The sequence below is a fragment of the Gossypium raimondii genome, chromosome 8 (assembly GCF_025698545.1).
Source record: "Gossypium raimondii isolate GPD5lz chromosome 8, ASM2569854v1, whole genome shotgun sequence".
Taxonomy (NCBI): Eukaryota; Viridiplantae; Streptophyta; class Magnoliopsida; order Malvales; family Malvaceae; genus Gossypium; species Gossypium raimondii.
Genome location: NC_068572.1, coordinates 1875681 through 1894839, shown reverse-complemented (window position 1 = coordinate 1894839; position 19159 = coordinate 1875681). Strand labels below are relative to the sequence as shown.

At 33.3% G+C, this 19159-nt stretch overlaps 1 protein-coding gene across 3 annotated transcripts; it reads left to right on the top strand.

Annotated features, from left to right (window-relative positions):
• The first annotated feature begins 266 nt into the window (after window positions 1-266).
• LOC105790164 (calcium-transporting ATPase 10, plasma membrane-type) lies at window positions 267-14431 on the top strand. Of its 3 annotated transcripts, none has more exons than XM_012617607.2 (35): window positions 267-488; window positions 1335-1503; window positions 3363-3479; window positions 3561-3600; window positions 4278-4387; window positions 4475-4606; window positions 4759-4848; window positions 5282-5351; window positions 5440-5510; window positions 5587-5670; window positions 5751-5828; window positions 5911-5982; window positions 6376-6459; window positions 6538-6620; window positions 6722-6830; window positions 6923-6978; window positions 7350-7392; window positions 7495-7578; window positions 8533-8670; window positions 8765-8830; window positions 8914-9012; window positions 9829-9939; window positions 10139-10309; window positions 11293-11352; window positions 11488-11646; window positions 11737-11853; window positions 11946-12044; window positions 12128-12265; window positions 12352-12452; window positions 12603-12648; window positions 12766-12900; window positions 13110-13217; window positions 13304-13395; window positions 13498-13592; window positions 14078-14431. In XM_012617607.2, the coding sequence occupies exons 2-35, from the start codon at window positions 1339-1341 to the stop codon at window positions 14122-14124; spliced, it is 3270 nt and encodes a 1089-aa protein (XP_012473061.1). In that variant the 5' UTR covers window positions 267-488; window positions 1335-1338; the 3' UTR covers window positions 14125-14431. The 3 variants fall into 3 exon arrangements, with proteins under 3 accessions (XP_012473061.1, XP_052491363.1, XP_012473060.1); XM_052635403.1 differs by having other exon boundaries at window positions 268-488; window positions 8533-8674; window positions 8769-8830; window positions 14069-14431; XM_012617606.2 differs by having other exon boundaries at window positions 269-488; window positions 14069-14431.
• The last annotated feature ends 4728 nt before the right edge of the window (window positions 14432-19159 follow it).

The window sequence follows — 19159 nt, the reverse complement described above, 5'->3', positions numbered from 1 at the left end:
TCGGTATTTGATTGAAACAAATAAATAAAATTTAACTAAAAGATTATTTTTCAAATTGGACTGAAATAGGAGTCATACTTAACAAGTTTGGATATAACTAGAAAAGTACTAATGGCAAGCAAGTAATCCTTTTAAAACACATGCATCAGAATCAAACAATGAGACTTATATTTTTAAATTCTAAAAAAAAAAAGGTTCAAGGGCTTAAAGAAAATTTAACTTGTATATTTATTGTTCCAAGCGTAAGAATTTATTGTTTTGCACTTCGTATAAAGTTAAGTTTCAATACACAGGCAGGCTGGGCTACTGTTGCATTCAAAAATCAAATAACATTTTCGGAAGGCAGAGAGCCTTCGTTTCGTAAAGTCGAGAGAAAGCAAAACCAGACAAAGCGTAAGAAGAAGGAGAAAGTAAAAGCTTAAAAAACGAAGTGCTATTCGACGAGTTCCTCTCGGAGAAGAAAAACCTGAAAAAAACACTCAACGCAGGTAACAACTACTTTGAATAAAATAAATCGCCATTTCCATTTTGCTTCGTTTTGATATATATGTTTGTATATATTTTGCTCTCTCTCTCTCTATTTGTTTTTCGTTGTTCGATGAGAGTCCGTGCATGGTTTCCATGGCGTTCGCCTCGTCGGCCGGTCTGTCGGTCGGTCGGTTTGTCGTTTTGACATCGATTTACTTTGCGTTTATTAAAAAATAAGCGTCGGTTAAAGTTTATAATTAACGGTTTTCGGTGCATTAAAATCGAAGATCGCGTTTTGTTATTTGTTGAGTAGATCAGGTAATTTTAATTTTGTTTAATTTATCTTATATCGTTATTAGTAATTTAAATTGATTTATTATTATTTATTTGTATAATTAAAATTTTCTGTTGTGACTTGTGAACTCGCTTGGTTTGTTCGCCAGTGGTTTTTCCCGGAAAATACGAGAAAAAGGAGGGGTAAAATAAAAAGTAAAAACTAGAATCACTTTGTTTGTTTGTTTCCAAAAGGACCATTCACATCACTTTTGTGGAAGTGTTAAAACGTGGAATTTACGTTTGCGGTGGAGTCGAGTTTTCAACAATTAAATTGATTTTCGAAGCAAATTTTCTTTTAGATGAGTTTTAACTTCAAAGAAAAAAGAGGAAATCGTTGAAAAAGAAATATTTCTGCCTTCTCTTTCCGGAAAAAAAACAAGAAAAAGTTAAAGAGAACGAGAGAAAAAAAGCGATAAATCGAAGATTCTCGGGAGCTTTGAAAAATGAAAGAAAATTGATTTTGAATGAGAACTAATAGTAGTATTAGTGAGAAATAGTGTGACTGTGCCATCTCTCCTGCGACATAACAGAGTGATGAGTAGCATATTCAAGGGGTCGCCGTACCGGCGGCCTAATGACTTGGAGGCGGGTAGCAGTCGCTCCGCTCATTCCGACGATGAAGACCATGAGTCGTTTGCTGATCCGTTTGACATCACAAGTACTAAGAATGCTCCAATCGACCGACTCCGCCGCTGGAGGGTAATGCCCTAATTTCTCTTCTTTTTAAAAATTTTTTTTTTTAGAAATATATATAACTCACATATATATTATTTGATATATTCTGTGCTTTGTTAAGTTTTATAAGGCGAATATATTATTTTATGCCTTTGATTTTGGCGGTTTAGGTTACTAATTTTAGACGGATTAGAGACAAACCGTAATATCGAGGGTTAATCGTGCTTTCCTTTTTGGGCTTCCTGCAAATGAATCAAAGAGGGGCACTGAACTGCTAATTGATTTTTTTCCTCCTACCCTTGAATTTCTTTCACTTCTTCTTTTCCTGTCATTTTTTTCTTTCTCTTTCATTCCAGAAATTTAATTTGGCCTTTTCCGTTCCTGTCCAAGGGAAATATAGACTGGTCTCACCTCTATTGAATTACGAGCAATAAATTAATTGTTTAGCTGGCGTTATCTCGTGTCTTGTTGCTTTTTCTATTTTCTTTCTGTTTCTTTTTTCCTAAGCAAAAGGAAATGATAGATTGGTCTCACCTGTCTTGAATTATAGAGCTATGTTTTAATTGTTTCGCTTGCTTGATTTGCTTTGTGCTTTTTTCTTGCTTAGTGATAACGTTTTACAAAAAGCAGAAGGAAAGGATAGATTGGTAATCATAGAGCAGTGTTTAATTGTTTCGCTGGCTTGCTCTCATGTTGTTGCTTTTTCTAGTTGCTTTCTTGTTTTCTGTTTATTGCTTATTAAACGGTTTACAAAAGACAAAAGGGGATCATATGTAGCACTATGATTAATACGTATCACCAACTTTAACATAATTATCCTAAAATTTGTATTTTGCCCGATTTTTTTTCAATTTTAATTGTTACTTTTATATCCAAACATTCCCTTTTAGGTTTTTGTTCTCTTGAAGCGAAAACGAAGTATTACTGTAGTAAAAGTGAATAAATGATAGCTGAAACAGCACCCTCATGAGTAAAGCTTAGGATGGCAAGTGAGATAATTCTGTATGTGTAAAAATAACTGCAGAAACAAGTAGCAATAACAAAGGTTTTCACCCAGTTGCTAGTGGCCATTGTGACTTGGTTGCTTGGGCAGGTGGCTTGGCCTATTATTTACATCTGAGTATTGTTTGAGCTGCAAATTTGAACTGAATCCTAATAACATGCCCAAATCCTGGCCATAACCCAACCTAATTTGATCAAGAAAAGTTAACAATATAAACCCTCCCGATTTGAACCAAAACAACCTGAACTCAAATTACCCATACTTCCTGAGCAATATAAATCCGTCCAATTTGAACCAAAAACAATTTGAACTCGAATTTCCTAGAATCCAAAATTACGCAACAACCTGAACAATATAAATCCTCCCTATTTGAACTATAACAACCTTAACTCGAATTATTTGAACCCTAATAACTTGGATGCTACATCTGGAATGATTCAAACCCCAAATGACAGTAAAAAAATTCAACTTGAAGTATTGATCCCATCCTTAACTTGAATTAAACCAAAATATGCCCTATTTGATCTTGAAACAACCTTAACTTGAATTAATCAAAATCCAAACAAGTAAGTTGAAGTGATCCAAAATTAAAACTCAATAATGCAGACTTGAACGATCAAAACATGATTTTTTGAACCCTCATAACTTGGATGCTACATTGGAATGATTCAAACCCCAAATGACCGTAATTTTTTTCAACCTGAAGTATCAATCCCATCCCAGGCTCTACTAGATCCACCCATTTGACAACTGTAGGTGTCATATATGTTTTTTTTTTCGCACTCTTTATGTTATGTTTGGGCTTGTTTTTTCTTTACTATTGAGAAGGTATTCTCATGGGTACTGAATAGTATTCAACTTTCTTTTTTCTCTTTTGTAGCAAGCTGCACTAGTGCTCAATGCATCCCGTCGGTTTAGATACACCTTAGACTTGAAAAAGGAAGAAGAGAAGAAACAAATTTTAAGGAAGATTAGAGCACATGCGCAAGCTATACGAGTATGCTATTTTTGAATTCAGTTTTCTCATCAGAGAAGTTGCATCTTTTTCCTTTTAACTTTTTGTTTTTGGCTATGTTAGGCAGCATATCTTTTCAAACAAGCTGGGGAACAAGTAAATGGTAATCTATCCGACTTATCCTATCCTTAACTTTGTAGAATGGTGTTTAAGGATAATGTTTATATTTCACAGCTAGAGTTTGAGGTTCAGTTCTTTGCATGTTTCTTCGTTTATGGCAGATTATATGCTGTCATTTCTCTTTAGTTTTCACTATCTTGCTTCATCTCAAATGTATTTCCGACCCGTATGACTTTCCCTTCCTTTTCTCTTTAACTTGCCCATAGGGTGTTTGAGAGTTTTTAGATAGAAGCAGCATGTACTGCTAAAATGAAATGATAATATAGTTGTGAATTTCTCATTTTTGAAAAACTATAAATGATAATATACCTTTCTTTATGGTATTAAGTTTAATAACTTTAATACCATAAATGATAATATTCGTTTCTTTATCACATACAGTTGCAATCAGTGTCTCGACATTTATTTTGTTCAATACTAATGTACAAAGCCAATGATTACATTTTTTCTAATCAACTTGAGCTTTTTCTTAGCAGTCCAATTGAGTTGATAAAGATCTCTGTTTGGTCATTTGTCTTCTTTTCTTGCTTTGTATTTTTTCACAAAAATTGTTAAAATGTATTGTATTCTCTGTTCTACTCGATGGATTTTTGTGCTGCTGCTGCCTATAAAAGCTCAGCATTTTGATGTAGATGTTTATCACAGTGCTTTGATTTGTAGGTACAACAACTCCACACCCAACTCCTGGCAGTGATTTTGCTTTTGGACCAGAGCAACTTGCTTCAGTGACTAGGGATCATAATTTTAATGCTCTGCAGGAATATGGAGGGGTAAGTTTGTGAAAACTAAACTTGTTGATTGATATCATATTTGGTATTAATTTTCTCTTATTTAGTTTTTTCTTTTTTCTAATTCAGGTTAACGGGCTGGCAGAGTCGCTAAAAACAAATTTGGAGAAAGGTATTCCAGGGGATGACTCTGACTTACTGAAACGGAGGAATGCATTTGGTTCAAACACATATCCTCGGAAAAAAGGAAGGAGTTTCTGGGTAGGTATCTATATATATTGGTTTCATTTTCTATATCTATTCTCTGTCTTTGTTGTCTCTTGGTTCCCTCTGTTTATATTCTTTTCTTAAAGAACCTCTTTTTTGGGTTCTGAGTAGAATATCTATGTTAATATTTACTTTCTTTCACACAGAGGTTTGTTTGGGAAGCTTGCCAAGATCTTACTTTGATGATTTTGGTGGTAGCTGCTGTAGCTTCTCTGGCTTTGGGTATAAAGACAGAGGTGAGCTCTTCTGTTTATGGTCAATTAGAGTTGCTTTTTTTATAAAACAACACTTTATGAAAGTAACGCAAATAGAAGGGATCGTCTTTTGTTTCCTAAAATCTTACAGGAGGATGACATGCGTAATGCTGGTCTTTTATCACATAGTTTTATGGATTCAAGTTATCTTGGTCTTCGATGTACTAATAGGATTTTAAAACTAGAATGTCATATGGATTGAATTATATGTTCTTAACTAGTTATTAACATGAGGTCCAGTAGTATTGCTAAAACATTTACCTTGCAGTGTATAATAGCTTCATATTCTTGGATGTGATGAATAATTATTTAAGATAATTTTTTTCTTCAAGTCTTTCTTCTGTTCTAAGCATTTAGGCCTCTAAATAATAATTTTTAGTTCTCACGTCCTATGTTGCATGTTTCATTTATACAGGGTCCCAAGGAAGGCTGGTATGATGGGGGTAGCATAGCATTCGCGGTTTTCCTTGTTATTATTGTGACAGGTGCTGAACTAATTGTTTAAGTTTTGTGTAATGCATGAAAATTTTCTCCCTTTTGGTTCTTATTATTTATGAGGTTTTAAATTTGCAGCTATTAGTGACTATAGACAATCTCTTCAGTTCCAAAAACTAGATGAAGAGAAGAGAAACATACATTTGGAGGTTGGTGATGATGGGTTAACCATTGAATTGAGTACAAACAATATTCTCCTGGAATTTATAATTGAATGTATCTCAGGTTGTTAGAGGAGGTAGACGAGTTGAAATTTCAATATATGATATTGTTGTTGGTGATGTGGTACCCCTCAATATTGGTGATCAGGTATTGGCTTTTATCATGTCTCTTTTACCTTATTATCTTTTTAATGCATTATTTGACTGATTTTCTAATCTTCTATTTAGGTCCCTGCTGATGGAATTCTAATCTCTGGCCATTCATTTGCAATAGATGAATCTAGCATGACAGGAGAGAGTGATATAGTAAGCCTTATGACTTGCCGTGCTATTCATTGAAATTCTTGCACTTCACATTCTTTGAAATTGCTATTTCATCCTGATTTAGGTTCAGAAGGATGCAAAGCAGCCTTTTTTAATGTCTGGCTGCAAGGTGGCGGATGGAAGTGGCACTATGCTGGTAAACTTTACTCCTTTTGTATCTCTAAACCATTATATTGTGTTTTTTACAGCAATCGGCCTGTTCCAGTTTTTTAAGATTGACTTTAGACGCTGGGTTTTAAGTTATTGAACTTAATACTGTCAATTCTTCTGTTCCTCACAACTAGCTGTATTTATGTATTGGAGTACACGAGCTCTCTTCTTAATACCTGGTCTTTTCACATTTTAAGCAGAAACATTTGGGTTGCAGTTTTTGCACTCTTCCCTGGGAACAAATGTATATTTCATGCAGATGAACTCACTCTTTTAGTGTCCTATATTTGTCCTTTCACATCTTCTTTTTGGTGCAGTGTAGACTGAAACCGTGTCTCTCTTTATAGCTCAACTATGATCATCTTTGTTTAAATCTCAGGTAACAGGGGTTGGGATTAATACTGAGTGGGGTTTACTCATGGCTAATCTGTCAGAAGACACTGGTGAAGAAACACCCTTGCAGGTTTCAGTTTCCCCATGACAGCAATTTATGAAATTTTAGGGTGTACTTGTTATCTTCACCTCAATTAATTGTTTTTAGGTGCGCTTGAATGGGGTTGCGACTTTCATTGGTTTTGTTGGTCTCAGTGTAGCTTTTGCTGTTTTAGTTGTTCTTTTAGTTAGGTAAAATTTGGCTTAATGACAATCTCTTCTGCTTCTCCCACTCCCTGTTTTTTAGTCCCGTTGCTGTTTGATTTGTTCGTAAAATTTTCCTATTCACTCAGGTACTTCACCGGCCATACTGAAGACTCGAATGGAAGACAACAATTTGTTGCAGGCAAAACTAGTGTGGGAAATGCTATAGATGGAGCCATTAAGATTGTCACTGTTGCAGTATGTGCTTATTTATGATCCTTTGTCCTCTTCTTATGTGCACACTTAAGGGGATATGTGTTTTTGTGTGCATGACATTTTGAACTTTGTAGGTCACAATTGTAGTTGTTGCGGTGCCTGAAGGGCTTCCTTTAGCTGTCACCTTAACGTAAGTTTATTTTATATGTAGAAGTATTTGAAATCCAGAAAATTTATGTATCCTCGTTGTTTTTTATTGGATATCTTGATATCGGGTTGCATTTTGTATAGAGGCCATATGTTTTCTCTTGCGAGTTGGTCTGTCTCCTTATGTTTTCTCCTAGTTGTTTTAGTTATGTTAGTTGTGCTAACGCTTCATAGTACTCTTGTTATATAAATTCCAAATATCTCATCTTTTTTTTTCATATGGCAGATGCTGCAGTTTATGAAGTGTAATTGTGCAAATAATAGGAAAAGTTATTTAATATGTTCATATGTGTAATTTCGATTTATCTGTTCCATTATCTTTTTTAATATAATAGTTGTGTGATTATGATGCAGCCTTGCTTACTCGATGAAGAAAATGATGGCTGATAAAGCTCTGGTGTGTATAATGAGGTTTTTTTTGTGTTTCTTTAGACATTCATGAAAAATTGTTTTGTGGAATAGCTCTTTTTCATGCTGCTTAATAGGATTTGAACTGCAGGTGCGCAGGCTTTCTGCTTGTGAGACCATGGGTTCTGCGACAACAATTTGCAGTGACAAGACTGGGACCTTGACATTGAATCAGGCAAGTTAGGATGTGTTTTCTTTTGTACATGAGTGGTTTTCATGGATTTTGTTTTTCTTTTTAGTTGAACTTTAAGAATATGATAACATCATTCATTTTGAACATTTTTCACTGTTTTCATTGAAGAATTGCTTTTATACATTAATAATTTTTAATATGTATAAATTGATGTCAGCATGTGGGACTCTAAACCTATTTGCTGAAAAAAATAAAGTGCTCTTGGTAAATTTCAAGCATAGCGCTGATACAGTGCGGCATAAAATGTTAAATCAATTGCTATTTGTAAAATTGGTAAAATTAGAACAATAATGAAGGCTATATAATATAAATACTGCATTGATTTATTATGTGTATCTAGAACATCAATTGATAATTGAAAGACATTTTAGATTATTGGTGAACAAATTGCACTTACTAAGGCATTGGTTTGTCTCGATTCATAAACCTTTCAAAATTATTTATGGTTTGCAATTAATTTACTATTGTAGTTTTTGGTCCTAATTTTAAATTATTGAACAACCGTTGAACTCATTATAGAGTTACATTAGTTCACAAATTATGATTTCAAAATTAATTCTTGTAATTTCAAAAAATCTTATAATTTGTAGTTTTTACATTTTCAGATCAACCCTTTAATGTCAATTGAACTTTTGACAATAATATCAATGTATTTATTGAGGCATATTCCCATTCTAGGATAGCACCAAAGTCTCTTCCCTAGCAATATTGATAAAAGAAAAATACTACACTAAAATTACTTGATGGGTTTTGCGTTTGTATGAAGGGGGGATTCAAAATTTTTTACAACTTAAAGAATTAATTATAGCTAAATGATTGCTAAACAGACAGGTTCCAGAGGTGGCACTTGGGTGGGATAGAATGTTAGGAGAATGGCCATAATAAAAACTCTCTCTATGCTTTATCCATCTAATTATAAAGTTTATTTCTGCACAGATGACTGTGGTTGAAGCTTATGCTGGTGGAAGAAAAAATGATCCTCCAGAAAGCCGCTCAGAGTTACCTGATACACTAGTCTCATTACTTATTGAGGGCATCGCAGTGAATGCAAATGGCAGTGTCTTCACCTCAGAGGCATGTCTCAGTAGCTCACATTTTTTTTTGAATTATGTTTATCGAGCTGTCTTTTGTAAATGTGTTCCGTTTTCACTTTCTTTGGTTTCTTTAGGGAGGTGGAGATGTAGAGGTTTCTGGATCACCAACAGAAAAAGCAATTCTTATTTGGGGGATCAAGGTTGCATAACTAACCTCATGATATCTTCTTGTCCTTGTTTGTTTCTAACTTTAATACTAATCTTTAGTCCTTGAATCCTGTAGCTTGGTATGGATTTTGATGCTGTTAGGTCAGGCTCTTCAATTGTTCATGTATTCCCCTTCAACTCAGAGAAAAAACGAGGCGGTGTTGCAATTCGATTGGTAGTGTCACTATACTGTTAACTTTTATGAGCAATTTTATTATCAATGTCTGCATTTTGAATGTTGACTGAAATTTTAACCCCTTATTGTAATCGAGTTTCAAGCAAGGATAATTAGCATTCTGGTGAAATATGACCCTTCTTTCGAATGGGTATTCATATATGCCTTTAACATCTATGGCTCCCTTCTTTCCTTTTAGTTTTAATCTACGCATGCATATGCAATCAGTTGAAGTTCCATTCAGATTGTTGATGTTGCTTTTTTTTTTTTTGGGTGGGGAGGTGAGGGGGTGGGGGGAGTACTTCTGAGGCTTTGTTGTTGTGGTTGCAGTTGAGTTTATGGTCATTGTTTGAGAAGTTTCTGGGTAACTGGTGACATTTAGGAAGATCCTAACAGTGATTTTAATAGTTGAACATGTTGTAATACTAATGATAATGACTGTTATTGGAAGATTAGTGACAACAGCTGCTCAAATAGTAACCCCATTTTCATCTCGAAGTTTTTTTTTAACCTAGGCTTCAGATTAAATTAGTTAAGAACAATAATACTGATCAAAACTTCTTTCTAGATTTTCCCCCCCTGTTGTATATCTATAGATCATATTACTTAGAACAACATCAATTGTACGATAAAAAATCGTATAAAGCATTATTACAGGCTGCAACTGAATCTAGAAATGTCTTGGGTTGAAAGATGGTGGTGAATATTTTTAGAAATAATTATGTATATTTTTTATATTCATAATATCTTCTTTCTGAGCCAATTAAACAACTTTTCTTCTGATTCTACTATTTTTTTATGATATTTTATCTCCAGCCGGACTCTAAAGTTCATATTCACTGGAAAGGGGCAGCTGAAATAGTTTTAGCTGCATGCACTTGGTACCTTGACACTAATGGTGAAGCTGTAGCAATGGATGAAGAAAAGGTTTGACAAACTTTGCCTATTAAACATCAGTGTTGCCTCCTTTTTCTTTTAGTTGAATCATGGTTACTGTATTGTTTTATTTGATTAAACTTTTTAAAATTTTCAACTATGTAGTTCATAATGCTTGTAATTTGATATCGTTAGGATTGAGTTGCAAACATTTTGAAGCAAATGTATTTCTTGAAATTATCCTCTTCAGGTGGCCTTTTTTGAGAAGGCGATCGAAACTATGGCGGCTGGTAGTTTGCGCTGTGTTGCAATTGCATACAGATCATATGAAAGTGAAAAGGTTCCGACTAATGAAGAAGAGCTTGCTAAATGGGCCTTACCTGAGGATGACCTTGTTTTACTGGCTATTGTTGGCATAAAGGTATCTATTTCTGGGAGTAATTATGTGTAGTTTTTGTGTCATCTTCTTAGTTTATATCTTATTTATGATTTGCATATGGGGAGTGGTCATTATTGTTTGAGGTAGTTTATGTTTACTCCTGTGTTCATATATGGAGGAGGTAAGACGATGTGATAGAAGCACCACCATCGCTTTGTCATTCGCTACTCATTATCTTCTTGAAATGATTGTTCCTTGTCCTCAATGTCTTCTGTACTGTTTCTTCGTTGTCTGCAGCTCTTTTTCATTCTTCTTGGTATATGAAATAGCTTTCCTTATAATAGGATGTCTCACCCTTCGCCAATTTTGCTTTTGATGGAGAACAAATTTGTTTTTCTAATCAGAGTTCTTATGCTTTCTTTTTCTCTATTTAAGATGAAGTCATTTTTATCCATTTATGGTGTATATTTTCATCCCCAACCTGTCTTAAACCTTAAATTGTAGATTTATGTCTTGTGGTCAGTGAAGTGTGTTGTCTCCAATTGTGCTGGATTGCAAAATGTGAGGAGTTAAATAAAAGATTAAAGATAGTAATGAGTTTGAATGTTGAGTGGCTACATATTAACATTCCCGAAAAAATGAGCTTGGTAGAGGTTTGGAGGATGTATTTAGGAATAAGTGCGCTGGGGAGAAACAGTATGTCAGATCCTCTGCTGTTAATATCAGAAAATAAGTCTGTCTGGACATGTAAAAAGGAGACCTCAAAATCTCATCGTAAGATTCAGTTAGAAGGATGACACCCCTGTTAACGGAGGGGAAGAGCAAGGAGGATATGATTGGAAACTGTAGAAATGATTTCACCTTGTTCTGAGTTGAGCTTGGTCTAATATGATTTATTTTGCTAACCTTACACACTGAGAAAGACTTGGTCCTACATTTCTTGTTTCAACATTCATGTACAGTTATGAATTTAGCTTTTGCTTGATTTGTAATATGATCTTTAATTGCGTTGGGGATTTATGCAGGATCCTTGTCGTCCTAGTGTCAAAGATTCAGTGCAGTTATGCCAAAAGGCTGGTGTAAAGGTATAATTATTTATTTGTGGTAATTCTTTTAACCTACAAATGTGGCATTTGATAGCGATTGCAAATTTGCAATTTGCTTTCTTTTCATTTTGCTTACATGGGGACCATTGGTCTTCTTCCATCCGTGTGCCATAGGTACGCATGGTCACTGGTGACAATCTTAAAACAGCTAGGGCAATTGCTTTAGAGTGTGGGATACTATCATCAGATGCTCCTGAGTCTAGTCTCATTGAAGGGAAAGTTTTCCGTTCACTATCTGATTCAGAAAGGGAAGAAGTTGCGGAGAAAATATCTGTATGCACTGCTTCTCCATTTTTCTGAATTTGCCTTGAAGCTTAAAAACAAGAACATGGAATTTAAATAAATTATGCTATTTATGGATAGGTGATGGGCCGATCATCACCAAATGATAAGCTTCTGCTTGTGCAAGCATTAAGGAGGAAGGGACATGTTGTTGCTGTAACTGGGGATGGTACCAATGATGCTCCTGCCCTACATGAGGTATGTCATTTTCTTTTTACCCGTTATCAGGATAAAACATGGTTAGATTGGATTATTATTAAAATTCTTAATTTCAAGTCTTTGGACTACAGGCTGACATTGGTCTTGCAATGGGTATTCAAGGGACAGAAGTTGCAAAAGAGAGTTCAGATATCATCATTTTGGATGATAATTTTGCTTCGGTTGTGAAGGTACTGTATTTTTTCTTCCCATTGCTTAACTTTGAGATCTCTTTTCTTAAATAAACCTAATCACGAACATCTTATGAATTTAGGTTGTCCGATGGGGTCGATCTGTATATGCAAATATCCAAAAGTTCATCCAGTTTCAACTTACAGTTAATGTTGCAGCTCTTGTTATAAATGTTGTAGCCGCAGTTTCTTCTGGTGATGTTCCACTGAATGCGGTCCAGGTTTGTTCATCATATGCGTATATGCATTTATGTGTCAACACATATGAATGGAGATGAGTATTGTATTTTTCTTTCACTCTATGTAGCTTCTGTGGGTCAATCTTATTATGGATACTCTTGGAGCATTAGCATTAGCTACTGAGCCTCCAACCGACCACCTGATGCACCGGCCCCCTGTTGGTCGTAGGTATGAGATTTTGATTAAATCTTGTTTCTTAACCTACATTAGTACATGCTGAGGGATATGCCTCGACAAATCTTGTGTTGAGGGTTCGTATGATGCATTTGTCTATATTTTGTTCCTCATCTTTTCTTTTTTTCGTGGTTTGTGTTTCAGGGAACCTCTTATAACTAATATCATGTGGAGGAACTTGCTTATACAGGTAACGTTCTTACTTATTTTGGTAAATTTGTAAACTACAGTTCTTCTCCTGGTTACTGTGGCCTATAGCAAAAGTATGGCGATTTTTCTGAGCTGGCATTGTCTATGGAAATTTCAGGCCATATACCAAGTGACTGTTCTACTCGTCCTCAATTTTGATGGCAAGAAGATATTGAATCTGGAGCATGAAAGCAAGGAGCATGCTAACAGAGTAAAGAATACGCTGATATTCAATGCATTTGTCCTTTCTCAAGTAAGCCGCTACTACTCAAATAAGAAGTTAACAATATTTGATGCAGTTGGATTAAATATACTATAACTGGTTCTTACCTCTTTTAAGTCTGGTCCTTGTGTTCTATTTTATTTAAATTCCGGCTCTGGTTGTTTGTATTTCAATGGAGCATAAATTAGTGACCCGAATCAGCTTGAATTTGTACATGCAATAACTTAAGTCAATTGCAGATCTTTAATGAGTTCAATGCTCGGAAGCCAGATGAAGTGAACATTTTCCGTGGACTTAGCAAAAACTATCTGTTCATCGGAATAGTGGCGATAACCATAATACTTCAGGTGAAATTTATTTGTTAGTAATTGATCTGTTTTGGCATCTACTTTAGATTGTTCTTGGTGCTACGTTGTTTTATCATGTTGTGCAGGCTATTATCGTTGAGTTTCTTGGGAAGTTTGCTAAAACAGAGAAGCTTAGCTGGCAGCTGTGGCTGGTATCGATTGGTATCGGTTTTATCAGGTTGGTGGCTTTTCCAATGGCAGATTCAAAGTTAAAATTATTTTTTGAAAATCATGTTCTTCAAAGTTCATCATCATATTATTGATTTCATTTTTAAACCAGTTGGCCCCTTGCTACCCTTGGGAAGTTCATACCGGTTCCAGAAACTCCAGTCAGTCGGGTCTTTTCTAGGATGTTCTACCGTCGAAGAAATCAAAGTAAGGATCTCCATCTCTGTATATATTAGACATGTTCATTTTGGCCCGAAACCCAAAAGTAGACCTGATTAACCCGATCCAAACCCGATTTGACCATAGGGAGTCAACAATCCATCTAAAAAATGCCTGAGCCCACCCAAAATTTCCCATTATGACCTGAACAAGTAACTTGAGAAATATCAACTAGAAAACAATCAAAACTAATCTAAAAATAATCAAAATCTAAAATGATCTGAATCCGGGATTATTTTGAAAAATTTACCCAACCTCGACCCGAGTCACACAACCTATTATGCACGTGAGCAAGTAACTTAAAATGACCACACCAGAACTGATCTGAATCCGAAATCCCGAAGTTACACAAACCTAAAATGACCCAATGAAGATTGGATGGATTTAAAAGCAAGTTGACGTAGTTTATTCTTATTTAAGATCATTATTTGACGATATGCCTTAATTTATTGATTTGAACTCAGATGTTTCAGGTAGTCAAAAGCATGAGGACTCAAATGCTACATCTATAAGAAATTGAAAAGGGAATGTTTGTCTATAAGTGTGTGTGATACTGATGTATTTTGCCATTTTCCCCCTCCTTTTCGGATGACAACAAATGTCAACACACAAAAAAACTGAACATACATACGGAGGATTTCAAGACTGCACGGCTTCACGTGTTTCGGATTCTTTCCCCCCCCCCCCCCTCCCCTTTTAACAGAAGTATTGAATTGGTGTTGTTTTTCTATTACATGATGATATTTTAGTTAGAGCTGGTAAATACCAAAACATCATACCCCTGTTTCTAAATCCTTTCCTATTGCGTTTTCCCTATATTTGATTTATTCGTTTGTTTTTTTATTTTTATAAAAAGGGTGCTATCTATAAATAAAAATAAAGAACTACAGATGTCTTCTTGATTTCATTAATTAAAGATGTTCCCAGTTTCATTTTTTTATGTCTTTTGTCTCTTCGAAATGTTGGTCGGAATTTGCGCACTTTTTAAAATTTAAAACTTCCATTTAATTTGAAAAAATAATTTGCCAGTGTACGAAAGTTATCACATATATATTTAGGGATAACGGCAGATATTGCCCCTATACTGTACAAAATCTTTCAATGTGGTAATGGCATTTTCAATATTTTCAAAATTGTCCGTCTCTCTCCAATTATTGGTTGGCACTGTGTCGGAGGAAAATTTCAACAGTCGAAGTCCAAGGACTTAACAACAATTATGCCGAATTTTATTTTTATGCTTTTTTCCCTCTGCTTTTCTTTTCATGTCTTCTTCCTAAACCCAAATTGTTGCTTCCGCCGGCGGTTGGCCTCTTTTCCTGTGAAAAGTGGCATCGGAGTGTAGCTCTACGTCACCCTTTCAATAGCTCAAAATTAGATCTCTCTAAACTTCTCTAACTGACCGTACGATTGTTGTGTAACTTCGACAATAATTTCTCCTTAGTACGATTTAATTAGAGAATACGATAATTTTTTCAATTTAAATCTTGAAAGGTTTTGTTAAAATGTCATTTTGAGAGACAAAAGGTATTCTGGGAGTCTTTGTGAAGAGTTAGATCATCCTGTCTATTTTTAAAATGGGTGAAATGGTTATTGTATATTAAATTAAAGAGTAAATTGATTTTTTATTAAAAGTTTTATTTATTACTATTAAAATTGATTGTTTTATGTCGAATAAAGTACATGTAGCATATTATATGTAATTATTTGATTTTTCTTTTGCACTAGTTTTTAATAGTAAAAATAAATGTAATTTCAGTAGAGCAAATTGATTTGTTTTTAATATAATATATAATGATTAATTTATTAATTTTTGAATAAAACAGTTAAAATGCAAATTGAGTTCAGTATAGAAGTCTTCATAATATTTTTATAAGTGAGAATTAAAAATCATATAAAATCTAAAAGTAGAAAAAAATTATTAGAAAATTATGAGGCTTTGTTATAGAAACAATATTAAAAGTTAATTAAGTACATAAATAAGATGGGAAATAGTTAATTGCAAAATAATGTATTGTTTCCTGTACTTATGGGTGCCTTTTAACGCATCGGTCAACAATAAAAGAATAATTGAAAAAGTGAAAAAAAAATTAACTGGTGCCACAAATGTGTCAAGAAGCAACTCCTTGATTAAATAGAAAAATTGATCTTTTTTATTTTTCTTTTTCTCTGGTTTGATTTAATAAATGGAAATGCAAGTAAAAGACATTAAAAATGTGCAAACAAGGCATTGGTTAGTATTAATTGTTTGGTGTTGAAATCATAGTTTTTTAATCTCTTTTTTCTTCCTGTCATACTTTTTTTTTTATCAGGGCACAAATATTAAAAGCATGGAAATGAGTCATTTATCGTCTAGTACTGTAACCACAACTTTCAATTTTTTATTTTCTTATCAGATTTTTTTAAAATTTATCGGCCATGGCACTAAATCTTCTTTAACTTTTTCAGCTTTTTTTTCCTTGTTAGTAGGGGTGTGCTAAATTTGGGTAAAATTAAAAAAATTCGGTTAACCGATCGAATTCGGTTAATTGGTCGGTTAACCGAATTTTTTCGGTCGGGGGTCGGTTAATTTTATTATTTTTCTGTTAACGGTTAATTCGGTTCTAAATCGGTCGGTTAACCGAATTTTTTCGGTTTAACCAAAAAAATAATATATAAAATTATAATATATAAATAGGCCCACTATTCACCTAAACCCAATCCAAACCCAAGTATTCAACCCAACCCAATTATCAAACTCAACCCAATCATAAAAATTACAAATAATTTAATAAATAAAAATAAAATTCTAAAACTAAAACTAAAACTAAAACTAAAGTCTAAAAGTCTAAAAATAATTTAATTATGTAGTGATTCAATTCGATTAATTCGGTTAATTCGGGTAATTCGGGTAATTACGTTAATTTGATTAATTTTTAACCAAAAATAAAAAACATATAATTTTCGGTTAATTCGGTTAAACGACCGAATTAACCGAAAAAATTTCGGTTCGGTTAATTTTTTTGAAAAAAATTTGGTTCGGTTAATGGTTAAAGATTTTGAAAGGTCGGTTAATTCAGTTAATGTTATTTCGGGGCGGTTAACCGAATGAACACCCCTGCTTGTTGGACCAATTTTCTCTTTTCTTTTAAAAAAGTTTATTGGTGTCGTTGGGACCCAAAATTATTGCAATAAATATTTTATTTTTGTAATTAATCGGTTCGCACTCCATTTTTGTATTTAATTAATTTTTTAAATATTATTTTTAAAAATAATTCAAATTATAAACTAAATGTTATTTACTTATTTGATTTCTATAAATATTCATTAAAAAAAAAAACCTCAAGGGATCCCATTTAGAATTCAAATTTGAATATAGCGGCAACAGATAACTAACTCCAATCGTCAAAAATCTAAGGTTGAATGAAAGATCTTATCAAATAAGAAACTGATCGATCGTGTTTTGCATTGTCACGGTGGATGATTCTTGAGATTTTTATTTTTATTTTTTTGAAGAAAGCAATATTTTAATTGTGGGAACATGTTCGAGATTCTTTTTGAAGAACCAGTTCCGCTTCCAGTTATGGCGGCATTGGCCGCCATCTTCGCCATTCTACACTTCTCTTCCCCGCGCTGCGCTTGCACCGTCGTGAACTCAACCACTGTTGTTGACGTTGGAACCGCCAAAATAATACCTCGACTGGGAGCGCGATGGGTTCTCCTTTTGGTTTCTCTGCTTTTAGTGATCGCCGTGCGTCTCCTTTCCTCGTCGCCGTCTTACGGCGGCACAGCCACGGAGAAAGGTTTGTTTCTCAATTTCTCTTGGGTTTTGCTTTCTGTTTTTAACGTCTTTGTCCTTTACATGGCGGTTAAACAGCATACGTTCAGGAAATCCTTGTTCCTATACTATTTCATTGAATGTTAGATAACAGATACTAGGTTTTCCTCTTCTTTTTAAATCAAAATTTATAGGTTTTCGTCATAATAAATCATAAACAAAATGTAAAATCTAATCTTTTATTATTATTATTATTATTATTATTATAGATTTTACTTGTCTCTCTGATTCAATAAATTTTAGTACAGAAAAACCCTAATAAGATTAGGGATTTATATTTTAGTCCTTAGGCTCCCTTTGGATGCATTAGAATTTTAATTGTCAATCGGAAAGCAAGCCGATTTGGAAATAATATAATTTTAATATATATTATTTAACAGAAATATATTTTAAAATTTTTATACATTAAATTTAAAATTAAAATATTTTTAATCACAATTTAACTTAAATGAATATAACTTATGTTTTATTGTTTAATCTAAATATATTCTTTAGTAATTTATTATGTATATATATTTCAATTCAATGTTTTTAATGATCATTTCGATTTTGATCTCATGATTATTGTTGCGTTTAAAATCAAACACAAAAATATAGTAATTAATTTTATTATTATTGTTTTTTTATCTCACCTCTCATCCGAAGGAAATCTTAATCTATTTATGTTGTAATTATTTTTGCATTGTATGAGTTTGATTCTACATTTTGTGGTTACTCGAACGGATACTTGTATTTACATTTTGGTTGTACCAATTCAATTGACATTAACGAGTGAGATCTTCTTCTAGACGAATGATAATAAGGGCCTAGGAGGCCTTTCCCCTCCAAATTTTAAAAAAAAAATCTTTTTAAACCCTTGAAAGTTTTTTAATTAGGCCCATAAAAATGGAATTTCTTATTAAATCTTTCAATTTTAAAATTTTAATTAGATCTCTTTAATTTTTTTAGCATTTCTCATTAAGCCTTTAAATACATCTACCAAAATTTGTAAACATTCTCATTAAATCATTTAATTTTTAAAAAATATTTAGACCTTAAATTCACTAATTCTTCTCGTATATCAAATGCGAGAGTAAATTAATTTATGAAAAATAAAATTTATCTTATTCAATTAATTTAATATATATATAAATATTAAAAACTTTAGGATAAATTATACTCACCATCGCTTTAAATCTTATTTTAGTCATTTAATATTTTTAATTTAATTACTTAAAATCAAATAATTGTACGAATTAGGGATTGCGTGAAAGAATTTCGTTGACTATCACCATTGACTAAATAAAGAAAAGAAAGTAATATTACACTATCTACCATCTTCTTCCTCGTATCACTGCCGCCACTATTTCTCTTGCGGACCTTCTCATGCCATCAAAACCTCCGTCGGAAAATCGATCAACGATCTCGATTACCCGCCGGTGAAGGGCTCCGTTTTGAATCAACCTTTATATCTAAACCATCTCTGAATATATTGAATAAATCAAGTTATATATCCATTAGACACACAAACTTCAAATATATATATATTTTGTTAATATGAAGAAGGATATACCCATAATTTATTATACCCTTTATATGCATCTAATTGCTACTTTTTTCTTTATTTTTGAAAATGCTATTATTAAATAATCCATCAGTGAAAATATTGGTTCTTGGTGTATTATAAGATTTGACTCTAAACGTCAAAGCATGGTTTTGAAATATTGGAAAACCAAGCAAGCCCATTTTAGCAAACAATATT